The following is a 17352-nucleotide window of genomic DNA, read 5'->3' as shown; positions in this document are numbered from 1 at the left end:
CCTGGCCTTACCCCTGCCCCCATCCCTGCTCCATCACCGGGCCGCCGCGCTTCCCTCCCTCCCCGGTGCCACCGGGCCCGTCCTGCCCCCGGCGCGGCCCCTCGTCCCCCAGACGCACGCACAGCCCAGGTCACACCGCACACACCCCCCTTTATTCAGCCCGGTTGGGGACAGGGACAGCCCCGGTGGCCCCCCCGGGCTGGTCCCTCCGCGGTCCCTCAGCGGCCCTTCCTGCGCAGCGGCGGGGACGGCGGGTAGTGGCGGCTGGGGGGCACGTCGTAGTGACTGGGGATGTGGCTGTTCTTGGGGGAGTCGTAATGGCTGGGGGGGTTCGGGGGGGTGACACCTTCAGCCCCCCCGGGGCAAAGCTCTGCAATGAAAAGAGATTACGAGGGGCTGTGTCCCCCCCGCTATGCAGCCCCGTGTCACCAGGACTGTGTCGCCCCCGCCCCAGCCAGGGTCACCAGGGCCAGGGGACCCCCCCGGCCGTACCCTCCTGGGGTGGCTCCTCAGGGACCCCGATCTCGGCGTACGACATCTCCCTGCGGACCGGGGACTTCATCTCCATGTAGCTGCCCTCGGGGGCCTTGGCGCCGGGCAGGGGGGGCTCCCTGATGGTGGCGTAGGGGTTCTCGCTGGCCAGGGAGCTGCCGCTGGCCCCCAGCCCCTCCGGGGGGGTCTCTGGGGAGGAGGAGTCAGGGGGTCCCCATGGCAGGGAGCGCAGGGGTGAGGGAGCAGCCATGTCCGGGTTGTGTCCCGGTTGTGTCCCAGCCCCATCCCTTCCCCATCCCACCCCCATTCCACCCCCTTCCCTGTGAATGTCCCTTCCCATCCCATCTCTCTCTCATCCCCTTCCCCATCCCAGCCTTGTCCCATTTCTGTCCCTTCCCCATCCCATCCCATCCCATCCCATCCCATCCCATCCCATCCCATCCCATCCCATCCCATGCCTTCCTGATCCCCATCCCACCCCATCCCCATTCCATCCCTTCCCTTCCCATCCCCATCCCGTCCTCATCCCATCCCCATCCCATCCTGTCCCATCCCACTCCATCCCATCCCATCCCATCATCCCATCCCATCCCATCCCATTCCATCCCGTCCCCATCCCATTCCCATCCCATCCCATTCCACCCCATCCCATCCTCATCCCATCCCCATCCAATCCCCATCCCATCCCCATCCCATCCCATTCCTTCCCATCCCATCCCCATTCCATCCTCATCCCATCCCATCCCATCCCCATCCCATCCTGTCCCATCCCATCCCCATCATGTCCCATCCCATCCCATCATCCCATCCCTGTCCCAACCTCTTCATCATCCTCATCCCATCCCATCCCATCCTCATCCTCATCCCATCCCATTCCTTCCCATCCTGTCCCATCCCATCCCCATCATGTCCCATCCCATCCCATCATCCCATCCCATCCCATCATCCCATCCCTGTCCCAACCTCTTCATCATCCTCATCCCATCCCATCCTCATCCCATCCCAACCCATTCCTTCCCATCCTGTCCCATCCCATCCCCATCATGTCCCGTCCTGTCCCATCCCATCCCATCCCATCATCCCATCCCATCATCCCATCCCATCCCATCCCATCCCATCCCATCCCAGTCCCCTCCCTGTACCTTTCCCATCACACGTCCCCAGGCTGTAGCTGTAGCTGTAGCTCCGGTCCAGGGCCCCCCCACCTGGAAGTGGGTGCATGTGGCTAAAGGGACAGGTTTGGGGTCCCCGTCCCCTACTCTCCATCCCCTCCCCAGCATGACCGAGCTCCACCCAACCAACCCCAGCACCTTTCTGGGGGATCCCGAGCAGGGAGGGGACCCCGGTGTCCCTGCTCCGGCCAAGGTCCCCGCCGCTCCCCCTTACCCCTGGGGCCCAGGGCCGGTGCCCCCAGGTGCTTCCAGTCGGGCGGCAGCGTGGCGTTGCCGTCGGGGCCGTACGGCCTGTCCGTGCCAGGGAACAGCTGGGTGCCGGGCACCTGGGGACACCCGGGGGAGCGTTGGCCACGAGGCTACCGGCAGCGGTGCCGCGGCACGCCGAGCTGTGCCGTGCTGTGCTGTGCAACACCGCGGTGCACCGTGCAACACCACAGTGCACTGTACAACACTGTGGTGCATTGTGCAACATCGTGGTGCACCATACAACACCACAGTGCACCATACAACACCACGGTGCACTGTACAACACCATGGTGCACTGTACAACACTGTGGTGCATTGTGCAACACCACGGTGCACCATACAACACCACAGTGCACTGTACAACACCATGGTGCACTGTACAACACCACAATTCACCGTGCAACACCACGGTGCGCTGTACAACGCTGTGGTGCATTGTGCAACACCACGGTGCACTGTTCAACACCACGGTGCACTGTACAACACCACGGTGCACTGTACAACACCACAATGCACTGTGCAACACCACAGTGCACTGTACAACACCACAATGCACCATGCAACACCACGGTGCACTGTACAACACCACAGTGCACCGTGCAACACCACAATCCACTGTACAACACTGTGGTGCATTGTGCAACACCACGGTGCACCATACAACACTGCAGTGCACCATACAACACCACGGTGCACTGTGCAACACCGCTGTGCACTGTACAACACCACGGTGCACTGTGCAACACCATGGTGCATTGTACGCCACCACAATGCACCATACAACACCACGGTGCGCTGCTCTAACACCGTGGTGCACCGTACAACACCACAGTGCACTGTACAACACCGCTGTGCACCACGCAACACCTTGGTGCACTGTGCAAGACCATTGTGCACACCACGGTGCACTGTACAACACCGCAGTGCACTATACAACACCAGGGTGCACTGTACAACACCACAGTGCACTATACAACACCAGGGTGCACCGTGCAACACCATGGTGCACCGTACAGCACCGCAGTGCACCGTACAACACCACGGTGCACTGCTCAATACCACAGTGCACCATGCAACACAGCGGTACACTGTGCAACACCACGGTGCGCTGCTCAACACCACGGTGCACTGTACAACACCATGGTGCATTGTACAACACTGCAATGCACCATACAACACTGTGCTGCACTGTACAACACCACGGTGCACTGTGCAACACCGCGGTGCGCCATACAACACTGTGCTGCACTGTACAACACCACAGTGCACTGTACAACACCACAATGCACCATGCAACACCACGGTGCACTGTACAACACCACAGTGCACCGTGCAACACCACAATGCACTGTACAACACTGTGGTGCATTGTGCAACACCACGGTGCACCATACAACACTGCAGTGCACCATACAACACCACGGTGCACTGTGCAACACTGTGGTGCACTGTTCAACACCACGGTGCACTGTGCAACACCATGGTGCATTGTACGCCACCACAATGCACCATACAACACCACGGTGCGCTGCTCTAACACCGTGGTGCACCGTACAACACCACAGTGCACTGTACAACACCGCTGTGCACCACGCAACACCTTGGTGCACTGTGCAAGACCATTGTGCACACCACGGTGCACTGTACAACACCGCAGTGCACTATACAACACCAGGGTGCACTGTACAACACCAGAGTGCACTATACAACACCAGGGTGCACCGTGCAACACCATGGTGCACCGTACAGCACTGCAGTGCACCGTACAACACCACGGTGCACTGCTCAATACCACAGTGCACCATGCAACACAGCGGTACACTGTGCAACACCACGGTGCGCTGCTCAACACCACGGTGCACTGTACAACACCATGGTGCATTGTACAACACTGCAATGCACCATACAACACTGTGCTGCACTGTACAACACCACGGTGCACTGTGCAACACCGCGGTGCGCCATACAACACCGTGCTGCACTGTACAACACCACGGTGCACTGTGCAACACCGCGATGCACCGTACAACACCGTGCTGCACTGTACAACACCACGGTGCACTGTGCGACACCACGGTGCACTGTACAACACCGTGGTGCACTGTGCAACACCGCGGTGCACCATACAACACTGTGCTGCACTGCACAACACCGCGATGCACCGTACAACACCATGCTGCACTGTACAACTCCACGGTGCACTGTGCGACACCACGGTGCACTGTACAACACCGTGGTGCACTGTGCAACACCGCGGTGCACCATACAACACTGTGCTGCACTGCACAACACCATGGTGCGTTGTACAACACCACGGTGCACCGTACAACACTGTGCTGCACTGTGCAACACTGCGGTGCATTGTACAACACCACGGTGCACCATACAACACCGTGCTGCACTCTGGCACATCATGCACCCCCACACCACGCAGCACCACGCAGCACCAGCCCCGCGGTGCACGGTGACACACCGCACCACGCCGTGCCGTGCCGTGCCGTGCCGTGCCGTGCCGTGCCGTGCCGTGCCGTACCTTGAGCGAGCTGGCCCTGTCCGCGGCGCCGGGCGCCGGCAGCGTGCACTGCGACAGCGTGTGGTAGCTGGGGTTGGAGTAGTAGTGCGTGTGGCTCGGTGGCACATCTGCGGGGACACGCGTCAGCGGAGCCGCCGCGGCGGGGGGGACACGTCCCCACAGCGCGACGCCGCGCTCACCTGGCACCATGTAGTCGGACGTGTCCGTCTGTCCCGCCGTGTAGGCCACGGCCAGGTGCCGGCTCTCCTTCCCCTTCTGCCGGTGACGGTAACACAGCCCCATGGCCACCGCGGCCACCAGTAGTGCCACCAGGGCCACCAGGCTCAGCACCACCCCCAGGGAGCTGTAGGCTGCCGGGGGGGCCGGTACGATGGTGTAGGGCTGCTCGGGGGTCCCTGTGGGGCGGGGGGATGGGGACAGTCCTTAGTGGGGGGCAGGGACCCCGGTGGGGCCCCCCCTGCTCTGCGCCCACTCACCGGCCTCGCAGTGGGGCCCGATCCTGCCCGGGGCGCAGGGGCACGTCCCGCTGGCCGGGTGGCAGGTGGCGTTGTGGGGACAGCGGCAGAGCTGCTCACAGCGCAGCCCGAAGGTCCCGGGGGGACAGGCTGGGGACACAGGGGGTGGGGGGACTGTATGGATCCATAGTGACCAGGAGCATGTTGTGCCATACTGGGACCACAGAGCTCCATACTGGGACTGTACAGCTCCATACTGGGACTGTATAGCTCCATACTGGGACTGTACAGCTCCATACTGGCACCACACGGTTCTATGGTGTGCAGGAACATATATGTCCACACTGGGACAATACAGCTCCATACTACCTGAGACCATATATCTCCATACCAGGATCATATAGATCCATTATCCCGGCACCAGGTCACTCCATATTGGGACCATGGAGCTCCATACTGCCCAGGACCATGTGGGTCCATAATGGGGCAATAGAGCTCCATACTGCCTGGGACTGTGACACTGCATACTGGGCCCATATAACTCCATACTGGACCCATACTCCCCAAGACCACATAGTTCCATACTGGGACTATGTAGTGCCAGCCTGGGACCACGCAGCTCCATACTGGGACCATATAGCTCCATACTGGGACTACATAGCTCCATATTGGGACCATACAGCTCCATACGGGGACCACATAGCTCCGTACTGGGACCATATAGCTCCATACTGGGACTACATGGCTCCGTACTGGGACCATATAGCTCCACACTGGGACTATATAGCTCTGTACTGGGACCATATAGCTCCATACTGGGACTACATAGCTCTGTACTGGGACCATATAGCTCCATACTGGGACTACATGGCTCCATACTGGGACCATATAGGTCCATACTGGGACTACATAGCTCCATATTGGGACCATATAGCTCCATACTAGGACCACACTATAGCTCCATACTGGGCCCACGCAGCTCTGTACTGGGACCATATAACTCCATATTGAGACCACATAGCTCCATATTGGGACCATATAGCTCCGTACTGGGACCACATTATAGCTCCATACCGGACTCACACAGCTCCATACTGGGACCACATAGCTCCATACTGGGCCCACATTATAGCTCCATACTGGGCCCACACAGCTCCATGCTGGGACCATGTAGCTCCATACTGAGACCACATAGCTCCATATTGAGACTATATAGCTCCATACTGGGACCACATCATAGCTCCGTACTGGGCCCACACAGCTCCATGGTGGGACCATATAGCTCCATACTGGGCCCACATTATAGCTCCATACTGGGCCCACGCAGCTCCGTACTGGGACCATATAGCTCCATATTGAGACCACATAGCTCCATATTGGGACCATATAGCTCCGTACTGGGACCACATTATAGCTCCATACTGGGCCCACACAGCTCCATGCTGGGACCATATAACTCCATACTGAGACCACATAGCTCCATATCAGGACCACATAGCTCCATATTGGGACCATATAGCTCCACACTGGGACTACATAGCTCCATATTGGGACCATATAGCTCCATACTGGGACCACATTATAGCTCCATACTGGGAACCACATTATAGCTCCATACTGAGCCCACACAGCTCCATGCTGAAACCATATAGGTCCATACTGGGCTCATATAGTGCTATACTGGGCCCATATAGTGCTATACTGGGCCCATATATCTCCATAGTGCCCAGGCTGGAGCTGGGTGGGGGTGCCCACGTGTGGGTTTCTCTCTCGCCCCCCCGGGTGCCCCTTGCCAGGCTCTACCTTGTGCACAGAGCGTCCCCGTCCAGCCGGGCGGGCAGCGGCACGTCCCCTGGGCCGGCTCGCACGTCCCCCCGTGGTGGCACAGGCAGCGCTGGGCACAGGCGTCCCCCCAGGTGCCGGGGGCGCAGGCTGGGGAGCGGGGACCATGGGTGGGGTTGGGGGTCAGCCCCGCTCCCCACGCCCCCCCGCCCAGGTCCCCCCACTCACGCTGGGCGCAGCGGGGGCCGTGCCAGCCCGGGGCGCAGACGCAGGAGCCGTTGGCGGGGTGGCAGGAGGAGCGGTTGGCGCAGGAGCAGCTCAGGGCGCAGCGCTTGCCGTAGCGACCCGGGGGGCAGGCTGGGGGGGACACGAGTGTCAGAAGGGGGGGGTTACGAGCAACACGTTGTTTTCGGGGGGACACTCACGGCGCTGGCAGGTGGGGCCGCGGAAGCCGGGGGCGCAGGTGCAGGATCCGTCCTGGGGGGAGCAGGTGGCCCCGTTGCGGCAGGAGCAGGGGGAGCGGCAGCCGCGGCCCCAGGAGCCCTGGGGACAGCTCTGCTTGCACTGCGGCCCTGCGGGAGGAGGAGGAGGAGGAGGAGCAGAGATGAAGGCCAAGGGCTGGCGGAACAGCGGGGTCCCCCCGCGGCCCCTCCTTACCCATCCAGCCGGGCAGGCAGTGACACTCTCCCGTCTCCGCGTCGCAGCCGTCGGCGTGGGCGCAGTCACAGCGCTGCCCGCAGCCCCCCCCGAACGTCCCGTTCTGGGGGACGGGGACAGGTTGGGGAGTCAGCACAGGGGGTGGCGGCACCGAACCCCAGCGCAGGCAGCACCGAACCCCAGGGCGGGCAGCGCCGAACCCCGGTGCAGGCAGCACGGAACCCCAGTGTGGGCAGCACCGAACCCCAGGGCGGGCAGCGCCGAACCCCAGGGCGGGCAGCGCCGAACCCCAGTGCAGGGAGCGCCGAACCCCGGCGCGGGCAGCACCGAACCCAAATGCAGGCAGCACAGAACCCCAGCATAGGGAGCACAGAACTCCGGCGCAGACAGCACCGAACCCCAGTGCGGACAGCACCGAACCCAAATGCAGGCAGCACAGAACCCCAGCGTAGGGAGCACAGAACCCCGGCGCAGACAGCACCGAACCCCAGTGTGGGCAGCGCCGAACCCCGGCGCGGGCAGCACCGAACCCAAATGCAGGCAGCACAGAACCCTGACGCAGGCAGCACCAAACCCAGTGCGGGCAGCGCCGAACCCCAATGCGGGCAGCGCCGAACCCCAATGCGGGCAGCACCGAACCCCGGTGCGGGCAGCGCCGAACCCCAATGCAGGCAGCACCGAACCCCGGTGCGGGCAGCACCGAGGCGGCAGGCAGGACTCACCGGGCAGGGCTGCAGGCAGCGGGGGCCCTGCCAGCCCGGGGGGCAGCGGCAGGTCCCGCTCTGGGGGTCGCAGGGACCCCCCCGGGCGCAGTCGCAGCTCCGGTTGCAGCCGGGCCCCCAAGTGCCGGCGGGACACGGCGTCGAGCAGTCGGGTCCGTGCCAGCCTGCGGGACGAGGGGACAGCGGGGTGGGCAGGGGGGCGGGGCCGGGGACCCCCCACCCCCCGGGGGGGCACCCACCTTCCTTGCAGAGGCAGGAGCCGTCCAGGGGGGAGCAGGCCAGGGCGTGCTGGCAGGAGCAGCGCCCCGAGCAGTTGGTCCCGAAGGTGTCGGGGGGGCACAGGGAGGAGCAGTGCTCGTCCTGGGGTGGGGGGGGAAGAATTTGGGAGGGGTGCAGGGGAGCCGGGGTGGGACAGGACACAGGAGGTTGGGGACCCACCCCCCCCCCCCGGTCCCTTCCTCCTGACATCCTGGTGCTGGAGGGAGAGTAGGTGACCCCAAAATCCCCGTCCTCCCATGGACGCCCCCCAAACTGGCCCCAGGGTTGCCCACGTGTGTCCCCCCTCCCAGCCAGGGGATGTGCAGACCCCCTTCCACCCCTCCCTCGCCCCAAACCACCCAGACCCCACTGTTCCCATAGGGATACCCAGACCCCCATGGTGTCTCCCCCAGGACCACTCAGACCTCACTGCTCCCATAGGGATGCCCAGACCCCCATGGTGTCCCCCCCAGGACCACCCACCTCCACGTACCCCCCCAGACCCCTGCTTCCCCCCCCAGGACCACCGAGACCCCACTGTTCCCATAGGGATGCCCAGACCCCCGCATCCCCCCCAGGACCACCCAGACCCCACTGTTCCCATAGGAATGCCCTGACCCCCATGGTGTCCCCCCCAGGACCACCCAGACCCCACTGTTCCCATAGGGATGCCCAGACCCCCGCATCCCCCCCAAACCACCCAGACCCCACTGTTCCCATAGGGATGCCCAGACCCCCACATCCCCCCCAGGACCACCCAGACCCCACTGTTCCCATAGGGATGCCCAGACCCCCATGGTGTCCCCCGCAGCACCACCCACCTCCACATCCCCCCCCAGGCCCCCACATCCCCCCCCCAGGACCACCCCGACCCCCACTCTCCCCCTAGGGATGTTCCCTGTTCTGCCCCAGGACCCCGTGCCCCCCGTGGCCCCCCAGCCCCGCACCGTGTAGCCGGGGGGGCAGCGGCAGAGCCCGGTGGTCCCGTTGCAGGCCCCCCCGTGCAGGCAGAGGCAGCTCTGCAGGCAGCCGGGCCCGAACGAGCCGGGGGGGCAGCTCTCATTGCAGAAGAGCCCGGCCCAGCCGGGCTGGCACACACAGTCACCCAGCAGTGGGTGGCAGCTGCGGGGGGGGCACTCGCTCAGCACCCCCAGTGTGGGGCATTGGGAGTGCTGCCCCGGGTGGGGGGGCATGGGTTAACCCCTTCCTGGGCAGCCTGGGATATGGGGGGGGGCAAGGATGCTCGAGGGGGTGAGGCTGGGGGGGTTGAGGATGCTGGGGAGGAAGATGATGATGCTGGGGGGGCGAGATGAGGATGCTGGGGGGGTGAGGATGATGGGGGGAGGATGATGAGGGTGCTGGGGAGAAGGTGAGGATGATGGGGATGGTGAGGATGCTGGGTGAGGAAGATGATGATGCTGGGGGGGAGATGAGGATGCTGGGGGGGTGAGGATGATGGGGGGAGGATGACGAGGGTGCTGGGGAGAAGGTGAGGATGATGGGGAGGAGGAAGATGATGATGGTGGAGAGAGAGATGAGGATGCTGGGGGGTTGAGGATGATGGGGGGAGATGATGATGATGCTTGCGGGGGAGATGAAGGTGCTGGTGGGGGGAGATGAGGATGCTGGGGGGAGGATGATGAGGGTGCTGGGGAGAAGGTGAGGATGATGGGGGTGAGGATGCTGGGTGAGGAAGATGAAGATGGTGGGGGAGGAAGATGAAGATGGTGGGGAGAAGGTGAGAATGCTGGGGATGGTGAGGATGCTGGGTGAGGAAGATGAAGATGCTGGGGGGGGGGTGAGGATGCTGGGGCGGATGATGAAGATGAGGATGCTGGGAGGGAGTGAGGATGCTGGGGGGATGAAGATGAGGATGCTGGGGGGATGATGAAGATGAGGATGCTGGGGGGGAGTGAGGATGCTGGGGGTATGATGAAGATGAGGGTGCTGGGGGGAGTGAGGATGATGGGGGGATGATGAAGATGAGGGTGCTGGGGGGAGTGAGGATGATGGGGGGATGATGGGGATGGTGAGGATGCTGGGTGAGGAAGATGAAGATGCTGGGGAGAAGGTGAGGATGCTGGGGGGATGAAGATGAGGATGCTGGGGGGATGATGAAGATGAGGATGCTGGGGGGGAGTGAGGATGCTGGGGGGATGAAGATGAGGATGCTGGGGGGATGATGAAGATGAGGATGATAGGGATGGTGAGGATGCTGGGTGAGGAAGATGAAGATGCTGGGGGGTGAGGATGATGGGGGGATGATGAAGATGAGGATGCTGGGGGGGGTGAGGATGCTGGGCAGATGATGAAGATGAGGATGCTGGGGGGAGTGAGGATGCTGGGGGGATGATGAAGATGAGGATGCTGGGGGGAGTAAGGATGATGGGGCGATGATGGTGAGGATGATGGGGATGGTGAGGATGCTGGGTGAGGAAGATGAAGATGCTGGGGGGTGAGGATGATGGGGGGATGATGAAGATGAGGATGCTGGGGGGGAGTAAGGATGCTGGGGGGATGATGAAGATGAGGATGCTGGGGGCGGGGGGTCCCACCTCTGGCTGTGCTGGGGGTGGCAGAGGCAGCGGCTCTGGCAGTGGAGGCCGTAGAGGCCGGGCAGGCAGCGGCGCTCCTGGCAGCGGCTGCCCTGGAAGCCGGGGGGGCACAGGCAGCCCCCGTCCACGTGGAAGCACTGGCCGCCGTTGTCGCAGTCGCAGCTCTCCCGGCAGTCCTGCCCGTAGCGCCCGGCCGGGCAGCGCTCCCGGCACCTGCGGGGACGGCGGGTGACGCGGCCCCGACCCCCCCACGGCTGACACCGCCCCGCTCGGTGCGTGTGGGGCTGGGGTGGCCCTGCCTGCACCCACACCTGCACCATCCCGTGTGTCACATCACCCGTGTGTGTCCCCTCCCTCTGCGCCCCCATCTCCATCCGTCCCCATCCCCTGTGTCCCTGTCCCCTGAGCTCCCATCCCCATGGGCTTCCAGCCCCCCGCCTCCTGTAGCCCCATTTCCCTGTCCCACATCCCCTGCACCCCAATCCTCGACCCGTCCCCATCGCCCTGTGCCCGCACACCCTTGTCCCCCCCAGTCCCCTGTCCCCCCATCCTCCCACTCCCCCCTGCAGCCCATCCCCCCCCGCCCCCATCGCCCTGTGCCCCCCATCCTCTCACTCCCCCTGCACCCCATCCCCCCCCCGTCCCCATCCCCCTGTGCCCGCACACCCTTGTCCCCCCCAGTCCCCCGTCCCCCCATCCTCTCACTCCCCCCACACCCCATCTCCCCCCCCGTCCCCATCACCCTGTTTCCACACACCCTTGTCCCCCCCAGTCCCCTGTCCCCTCATCCTCCCACCCCCCCCCTGCACCCCGTCCCCCCCCATCCCCATTGCCCTGTGCCCGCACACCCTTGTCCCCCCCAGTGCCCTGTCCCCCCATCGTCCCACTCCCCCATACGCTCCCCCCATATCCCCACTGCCCCCCATGCCCCAGTGCCCCCCCCCTCACTGCTCTCCGGTGAACCCGGGGGCGCACTGGCACTGTCCCCCGTGGGGGTCACAGTGGCCCCCGTTGTGGCAGCGACATTCGCCCTGGCAGCCGGGGCCGAAGCGCCCGGGGGGGCACGGCACGGAGCAGATCTCCCCCTGCGAAGGACACGGGGGTCAGCAGGGGAAACTGAGGCAGGAACCACATTGGGTGAGGCGGGGGGGGGGTCACAGCCCACCTACCATCCATCCGTGGGGGCAGACGCAGGTGTTGGAGCCGGAGGGGTGGCAGATGCCCCCGTTCTGGCAGGGGCAGGGGCTGTCACAGGGTGTCCCCTCGGGACACGGCACCTCGCAGCTGCGGTGGGGGCGAGGGGTGAGCGGGGGGCAGGACCCCCACTTTCGGGGTGCCATGGGGGGGGTAGAGCGAGGAGCCCCGACTCACAGGGGGCCGGCGAGCCCCGGGGGGCAGCGGCAGGCGCCGGTGGAGGCGTTGCAGGGGGCGGCGGGGGGGCAGGGGCAGGGCAGGCGGCAGCCCTGGCCGTAGGTGCCCGGGGCGCAGGGCTGGCGGCACTGGGGGTCGGCGAAGCCGGGGGGGCAGGAGCAGACCCCACTCAGGGGGTCGCAGGGGGCCCCGTGGTGGCAGTCGCAGCGGCGCTCGCAGCCCGGGCCCCACGAATGCTCGTCACACTCTGCGGGGGGAGAACACGGGTACCTCCCCACCCCATCCCATCCCGTCCCATCCCATTCCAACCCATCCCACTCCATCTCATCCCCATCCCACCCCATCCCGTCCCATCCCCTCCCATTCCATCCCGTCCCATCACATTCCATCCCGCCCCATCCCATCCCATCCCATTCCATCCTATTCCATCCCACCCAACCCCATCCCAGCCCATCTCATCCCCATCCCATCCTCATCCCATTCCCGTCCCATCCTCTGTTCCATCTCCATCCCCATTCCATCCCATCCCACCCCATCCCATTCCATCCCACCCCATCTCATTCTCCATTCTCCATCCCATTCCCATCCCATCCCCATTCCATCCCACCACATCCCATCCCAGCCCATCTCATCCCATCCTCTGTTCCATCTCCATCCCCATCCCATCCCATCCCCATCCCATTCTCCATCCCATTCCCATTCCATTCTCCATCCCATCCTGTCCTCTGTTCCATCCCATCCCATCCATCCCCACCCCATTCCGTTCCCATCCCGTTCTCTATCCCATCCCCATCTCCATCCCCGTCCCTGTCCCCATCCCCATCAACCAACCCCCGTACCCCACTGACACCCCCAGCTGGGGGTCCCCGCTCCGTGTCCCCCCAGCCCCCGCTCAGTCCCTCACCGCTGGAGCAGTCGGCTCCGCGCCAGCCCGGCTCGCACTGGCACAGCTCGGGGGCCACGCAGCGCCCGTGGACACACTCCTGGCTGCAACGCGCTGCGGGGACACGGGGGGGCTGAGCCACGGTACGGCCCCAGGGCCCCCCCGCTCGCCCTGTGCCCCCACTCACGGACGCAGGTGTCCCGGCTCTCATAGTAGCCCAGGCAGCACTCGTAGCGCCTCCGGTAGTCGGTCCGTACAGCCTGACGGTACTCGGTGCGGTACACGATCCTGCACCCCACCCAGCACTGTCAGGAAGGGGACAGCCCCCTCCGGCCATCCCATGGCCATGGGGACACCCTGCAGTGGGACAGTCCCCTCCAGCCCCGCCGTGGCCATGGGGACACCCTGCAGGGGGACAGTCCCCTCCAAAGCCTTGGGGACACCCCGCAATGGGACAGTCCCTACCAGTCCCCCTCCATGGCCATGGGGACACCCTGCAGTGGGACAGTCCCCTCCAAAGCCATGGGGACACCCCGCAGTGGGACAGTCCCCGCCAGCCCCCCCGTGGCCATGGGGACACCCTGCAGGGGGACAGTCCCCTCCAAAGCCTTGGGGACACCCCGCAGTGGGACAGTCCCCGCCAGCCCCCCCGTGGCCATGGGGACACCCTGCAGGGGGACAGTCCCCGCCAGCCCCATCATGGCCATGGGGACACCCTGCAGTGGGACAGTCCCCTCCAGCCCCCCCATGGCCATGGGGACACCCTGCAGTGGGACAGTCCCCGCCAGCCCCCACATGGCCATGGGGACACTCCCCTCCAGCTCCCCGACGGCCATGGGGACACCCTGCAGGGGGACAGTCCCTGCCAGCCCCCCCCATGGCCATGGGGACACCCTGCAGTGGGACAGCCCTCTCTAGCCCCCCCATGGCCATGGGGACACTCCCCTCCAGCCCCCCCATGGCCATGGGGACACCCTGCAGCCCCACATCAGGACCCCATGGCCCTGGGGACACCCTGCAGTCCCTGCGGGAGGGGGTTTCCCACCTCTGGTGTGCGCAGGGCAGGGGGGACCCCAGCACCCCGGGACAGGGCTCGGGGGAGGACACGACGTGGGGTTTGGTGTAGGACTCCTTCACCGCCGCCGTGAAGCTGCCGGAGGAGAGGACACGGGTGACAGGGGGACCCCTGCCACGCCGCTGCCCACCGCCCGCCACCCCGTCCCCCCAGTCCGGTCCTACCTCTCCCAGTAGCTGCAGACGTTGGGGTCGCTGGGGCGGAGGGCGGCCAGCAGCCAGACGTGCATCGCCAGCGCCGCGGCCCGCAGCACCATCCTGCACCGGGAGAGGCGGCTCCACCATCCACCCGCTGCACTCCCGCTCCCCACCCACCGCCCCCGGCCCCGGCCCCGGCCCCGGAGCTTCGCGTTCCCGTGTGGGCGAACGGCCCCAACCCCAGCCCGGGCCGCTGCCAAGGGGAAACTGAGGCACGGCCGCTCGCAGCCCCATCTCCGCATTCCCGGACACCCCGGGGACACACCCCAGCATCGCCGCCTTGCCCCCCCACTCTACGGGATGCTGCCGGGGGGTACCCGGGGTGCGTTCGGCACGGCCGTTCCCGGCGCTGGCCCGACGCCGCGTGGCCCCGTTTCAACCCGTTCTGTGTTTATTCCCGGTTGTGTTTCCTGGATCCGACGCTTTCTTGCTCAACACAGCAAGGGTCCGGCTTTGCCGGGGCGGCTCCGGGAGCGCGGCCAGCCGGGGGGCCGGGGCGGGGGGCAGCACGGCCCCAAGCACCGGCCCCGAGCCGTATTCACCGGATCGCATTAAACGGTTCTCCGGTAAACACCCAGGGAGGAAACAGAGGTTTCCTGGTCGGCACAGCTGGATTTACGGCCCCTTACGCGCCACTCCGGCCACGGGACACCCCGAAGGTGTCACTCCCAGCGGCTCCCCGAGTCACCAGGGCCGTGCTGTGGTTTGGGGACAGAGGGAGGGGGCAAAGGGAGCGACCCCCCCCATCGTTATGGAGCACACAAAAACCGTTCAGTGGGAAAGTTTCTCCCCATTTCCCTTCGGCTCCCGGCGGTGAGGAATTAATTGCTCATCCTCAGCCAAAACTCCCTCCCCCGGACCGCTCCTCCACACACCCTCCCACCCCGGGGGACAAAAGCGGGGGGACCCCTGAGCCCTTCCCATGGCCCCATCCCCTGCTCCAGCAAAGTGGGGGGCCCGGGCTGGGGGGGGGGTCCCAGCGCTGCTGCCAACAACAGGAACTGCCAGGAGATGCTGGCAGGAAAAGCGAGGAGTCATCAAAACACGCCGGCGCGCCCCATCTGCTCCTCACCGGGGGGGCCCGGCCGCGGGGAGCAGCCCCCCCAGGTTGCTGCAGGGGCACCCAAACCCAGCACTGCGCACCCCAGGGGTGCCCCTGAGCACCCCCCGAGCAGCATGGGAAGCATCGCCTGCCCGTGGCGGGATGCGGCAACCGGGGCAACGGCACAGGATGGAGGGTGCTGGGGACACGGGGGGGACACGGTGCTGGGACCCCCCCGGAGCCGCTATCTCTGCCCCGGCGCTTCCTCTGCTGCAGCCCCGGGGCTGACGCGTTTCCTCCGGGGGTGCGAACCCGCGGGGATGGGGCTGGGGAGGGGTGGGGTTGACTTGGGGTCAGGGTCAAGGTCAGCGCTGGGGTGTCACAACCCCACCCCACGCCCCACCTACCGCCCCCCCCGCCGCTGCCCCCTCACCGCGGCCGTGGGAACCTGGGACACCCCCAAACCGCCCACCAGAGCGCTGGGGACCGTACACGACCCCCAAACCCCCCCAAGGCAGCGCGTCCCCTGCGACCCCACGCAGCGGGGTGAGGCGGGACGGGGACAGCGGCGCTCACCTGGCCGGGGCCGCGGGGCGGGCGGGCTCGGGCTGCGGTGGCCCCGCGGGGCGGCCTGGCCGAGGGGCTCGGCCGGCCGGGCCGGCGCAGCGCGGCCGTCGGAAGCGGAGGGAGGGCCGGAGCGGCGCTCAGGAAGTTTGGACACAGAGACGACTACGGAAAAGGGAAAAAAATAAAAAACTTTAGGGGTTGTTTTGTTTTTTTTTTTTCCTTTTCTGGCCAGAAACCAGCGGGTTTAGAACAACAACATCACCGGGGCCGCTCACACATGGTGCGGGTGCAGGGGGGGGTCCCGCAGTCTGGCTGTGGGGATGGTCCACACAGCCCCTCAGCCCAGTGCCGGTGGCCGGGTCCAAGGGTTGGAGGGTGTTCCTGGCCCCGGAGGGTGTCCCCATCGTCACCCCAAGAGCAGGGTCAGCCCTGTCCCCCCATGGCCGGTGACCCCGGGACTCTGTGCAGGAGCGGATGGAGGGTGCGACACTGCTGGGGGCAGGGAGCTCCGTGCCGACCCCCCGTTTCTCCCCCCGAGAGGTCCCCGCATGGCATTGGCACCCAGTGTTGATCCCGCAGGGTCCAGGCCAGCAGACGGGACCCCATTCCGAGGGGGCTGCAGCTCCCGCAAGGTGCAGGGGCAGCGGGGATGGAGGTTTCCATCGGCTTAACAGCAGCATCTGGTGGCAACGTGGAGCAGAGTCTGGGCCCGGTGCCCAGCATCCCGGGCGCCCAGCATCCCGCCATCCCAGCATCCCACCATCCCAGCATCCCGGGCACCCAGCATCCCAGCATCCCAGCATCCCAGCATCCCGCCATCCCAGCATCCCGGGCACTCAGCATCCCGGACACCCAGCATCCCGCCATCCCAGCATCCCAGGCACCCAGCATCCCAGCATCCCGCCATCCCAGCATCCCGGGCACCCAGCATCCCGCCATCCCAGCATCCCGCCATCCCAGCATCCCGGGCACTCAGCATCCCGGACACCCAGCATCCCGCCATCCCAGCATCCTGGGCACCCAGCATCCCGCCACCCCAGCATCCCGGGCACCCAGCATCCAGGGCACCAGCATCCCGCCATCCCAGCATCCTGGGCACCCAGCATCCCGCCATCCCAGCATCCCAGCCTCCTGGGCACCCAGCATCCCAGCCATCCCAGCATCCCGCCATCCCAGCATCCCGGGCACCCAGCATCCTGGACACCCAGCATCCCAGGCACCCAGCATCCTGCCGTCCAGCATCCCGGGCACCAGCATCCTGCCATCCCAGCATCCTGGGCACCCAGCATCCCAGCATCCCTCCATCCCAGCATCCCAGGCACCCAGCATCCCACCATCCCAG

The 17352-nt window shown here is 65.5% G+C and overlaps 1 protein-coding gene across 4 annotated transcripts; it reads right to left on the bottom strand.

Moving 5' to 3' along the window:
* Positions 1 to 133: 133 nt before the first annotated feature.
* Positions 134 to 16115, bottom strand: PEAR1 (platelet endothelial aggregation receptor 1). Of its 4 annotated transcripts, XM_082072998.1 has the most exons (23): positions 16020 to 16115; positions 14369 to 14461; positions 14175 to 14279; positions 13317 to 13417; positions 13151 to 13243; positions 12247 to 12493; positions 12045 to 12159; positions 11824 to 11960; positions 10876 to 11088; positions 9268 to 9442; positions 8302 to 8422; positions 8063 to 8226; positions 7341 to 7443; positions 7109 to 7255; positions 6912 to 7040; positions 6705 to 6833; positions 4923 to 5051; positions 4626 to 4841; positions 4447 to 4553; positions 1879 to 1990; positions 1635 to 1697; positions 493 to 681; positions 134 to 370 (listed from the first exon to the last, which is right to left on the bottom strand). In XM_082072998.1, exons 2-23 carry the CDS (start codon positions 14458 to 14460, stop codon positions 219 to 221), a joined length of 3039 nt encoding a protein of 1012 aa, XP_081929124.1. In that variant the 5' UTR covers position 14461; positions 16020 to 16115; the 3' UTR covers positions 134 to 218. The 4 variants fall into 4 exon arrangements, with proteins under 4 accessions (XP_081929124.1, XP_081929126.1, XP_081929125.1 ...); XM_082073000.1 differs by lacking the exon at positions 4923 to 5051; XM_082072999.1 differs by lacking the exon at positions 6705 to 6833.
* Between the last annotated feature and the right edge of the window lie 1237 nt (positions 16116 to 17352).

Source organism: Streptopelia decaocto, assembly GCF_964273445.1.
Source record: "Streptopelia decaocto genome assembly, chromosome: 26".
Lineage (NCBI taxonomy): Eukaryota > Metazoa > Chordata > Aves > Columbiformes > Columbidae > Streptopelia > Streptopelia decaocto.
The sequence above is the reverse complement of the archived record's forward strand: the minus strand, read 5'-3'. Positions and strand labels throughout refer to the sequence as shown.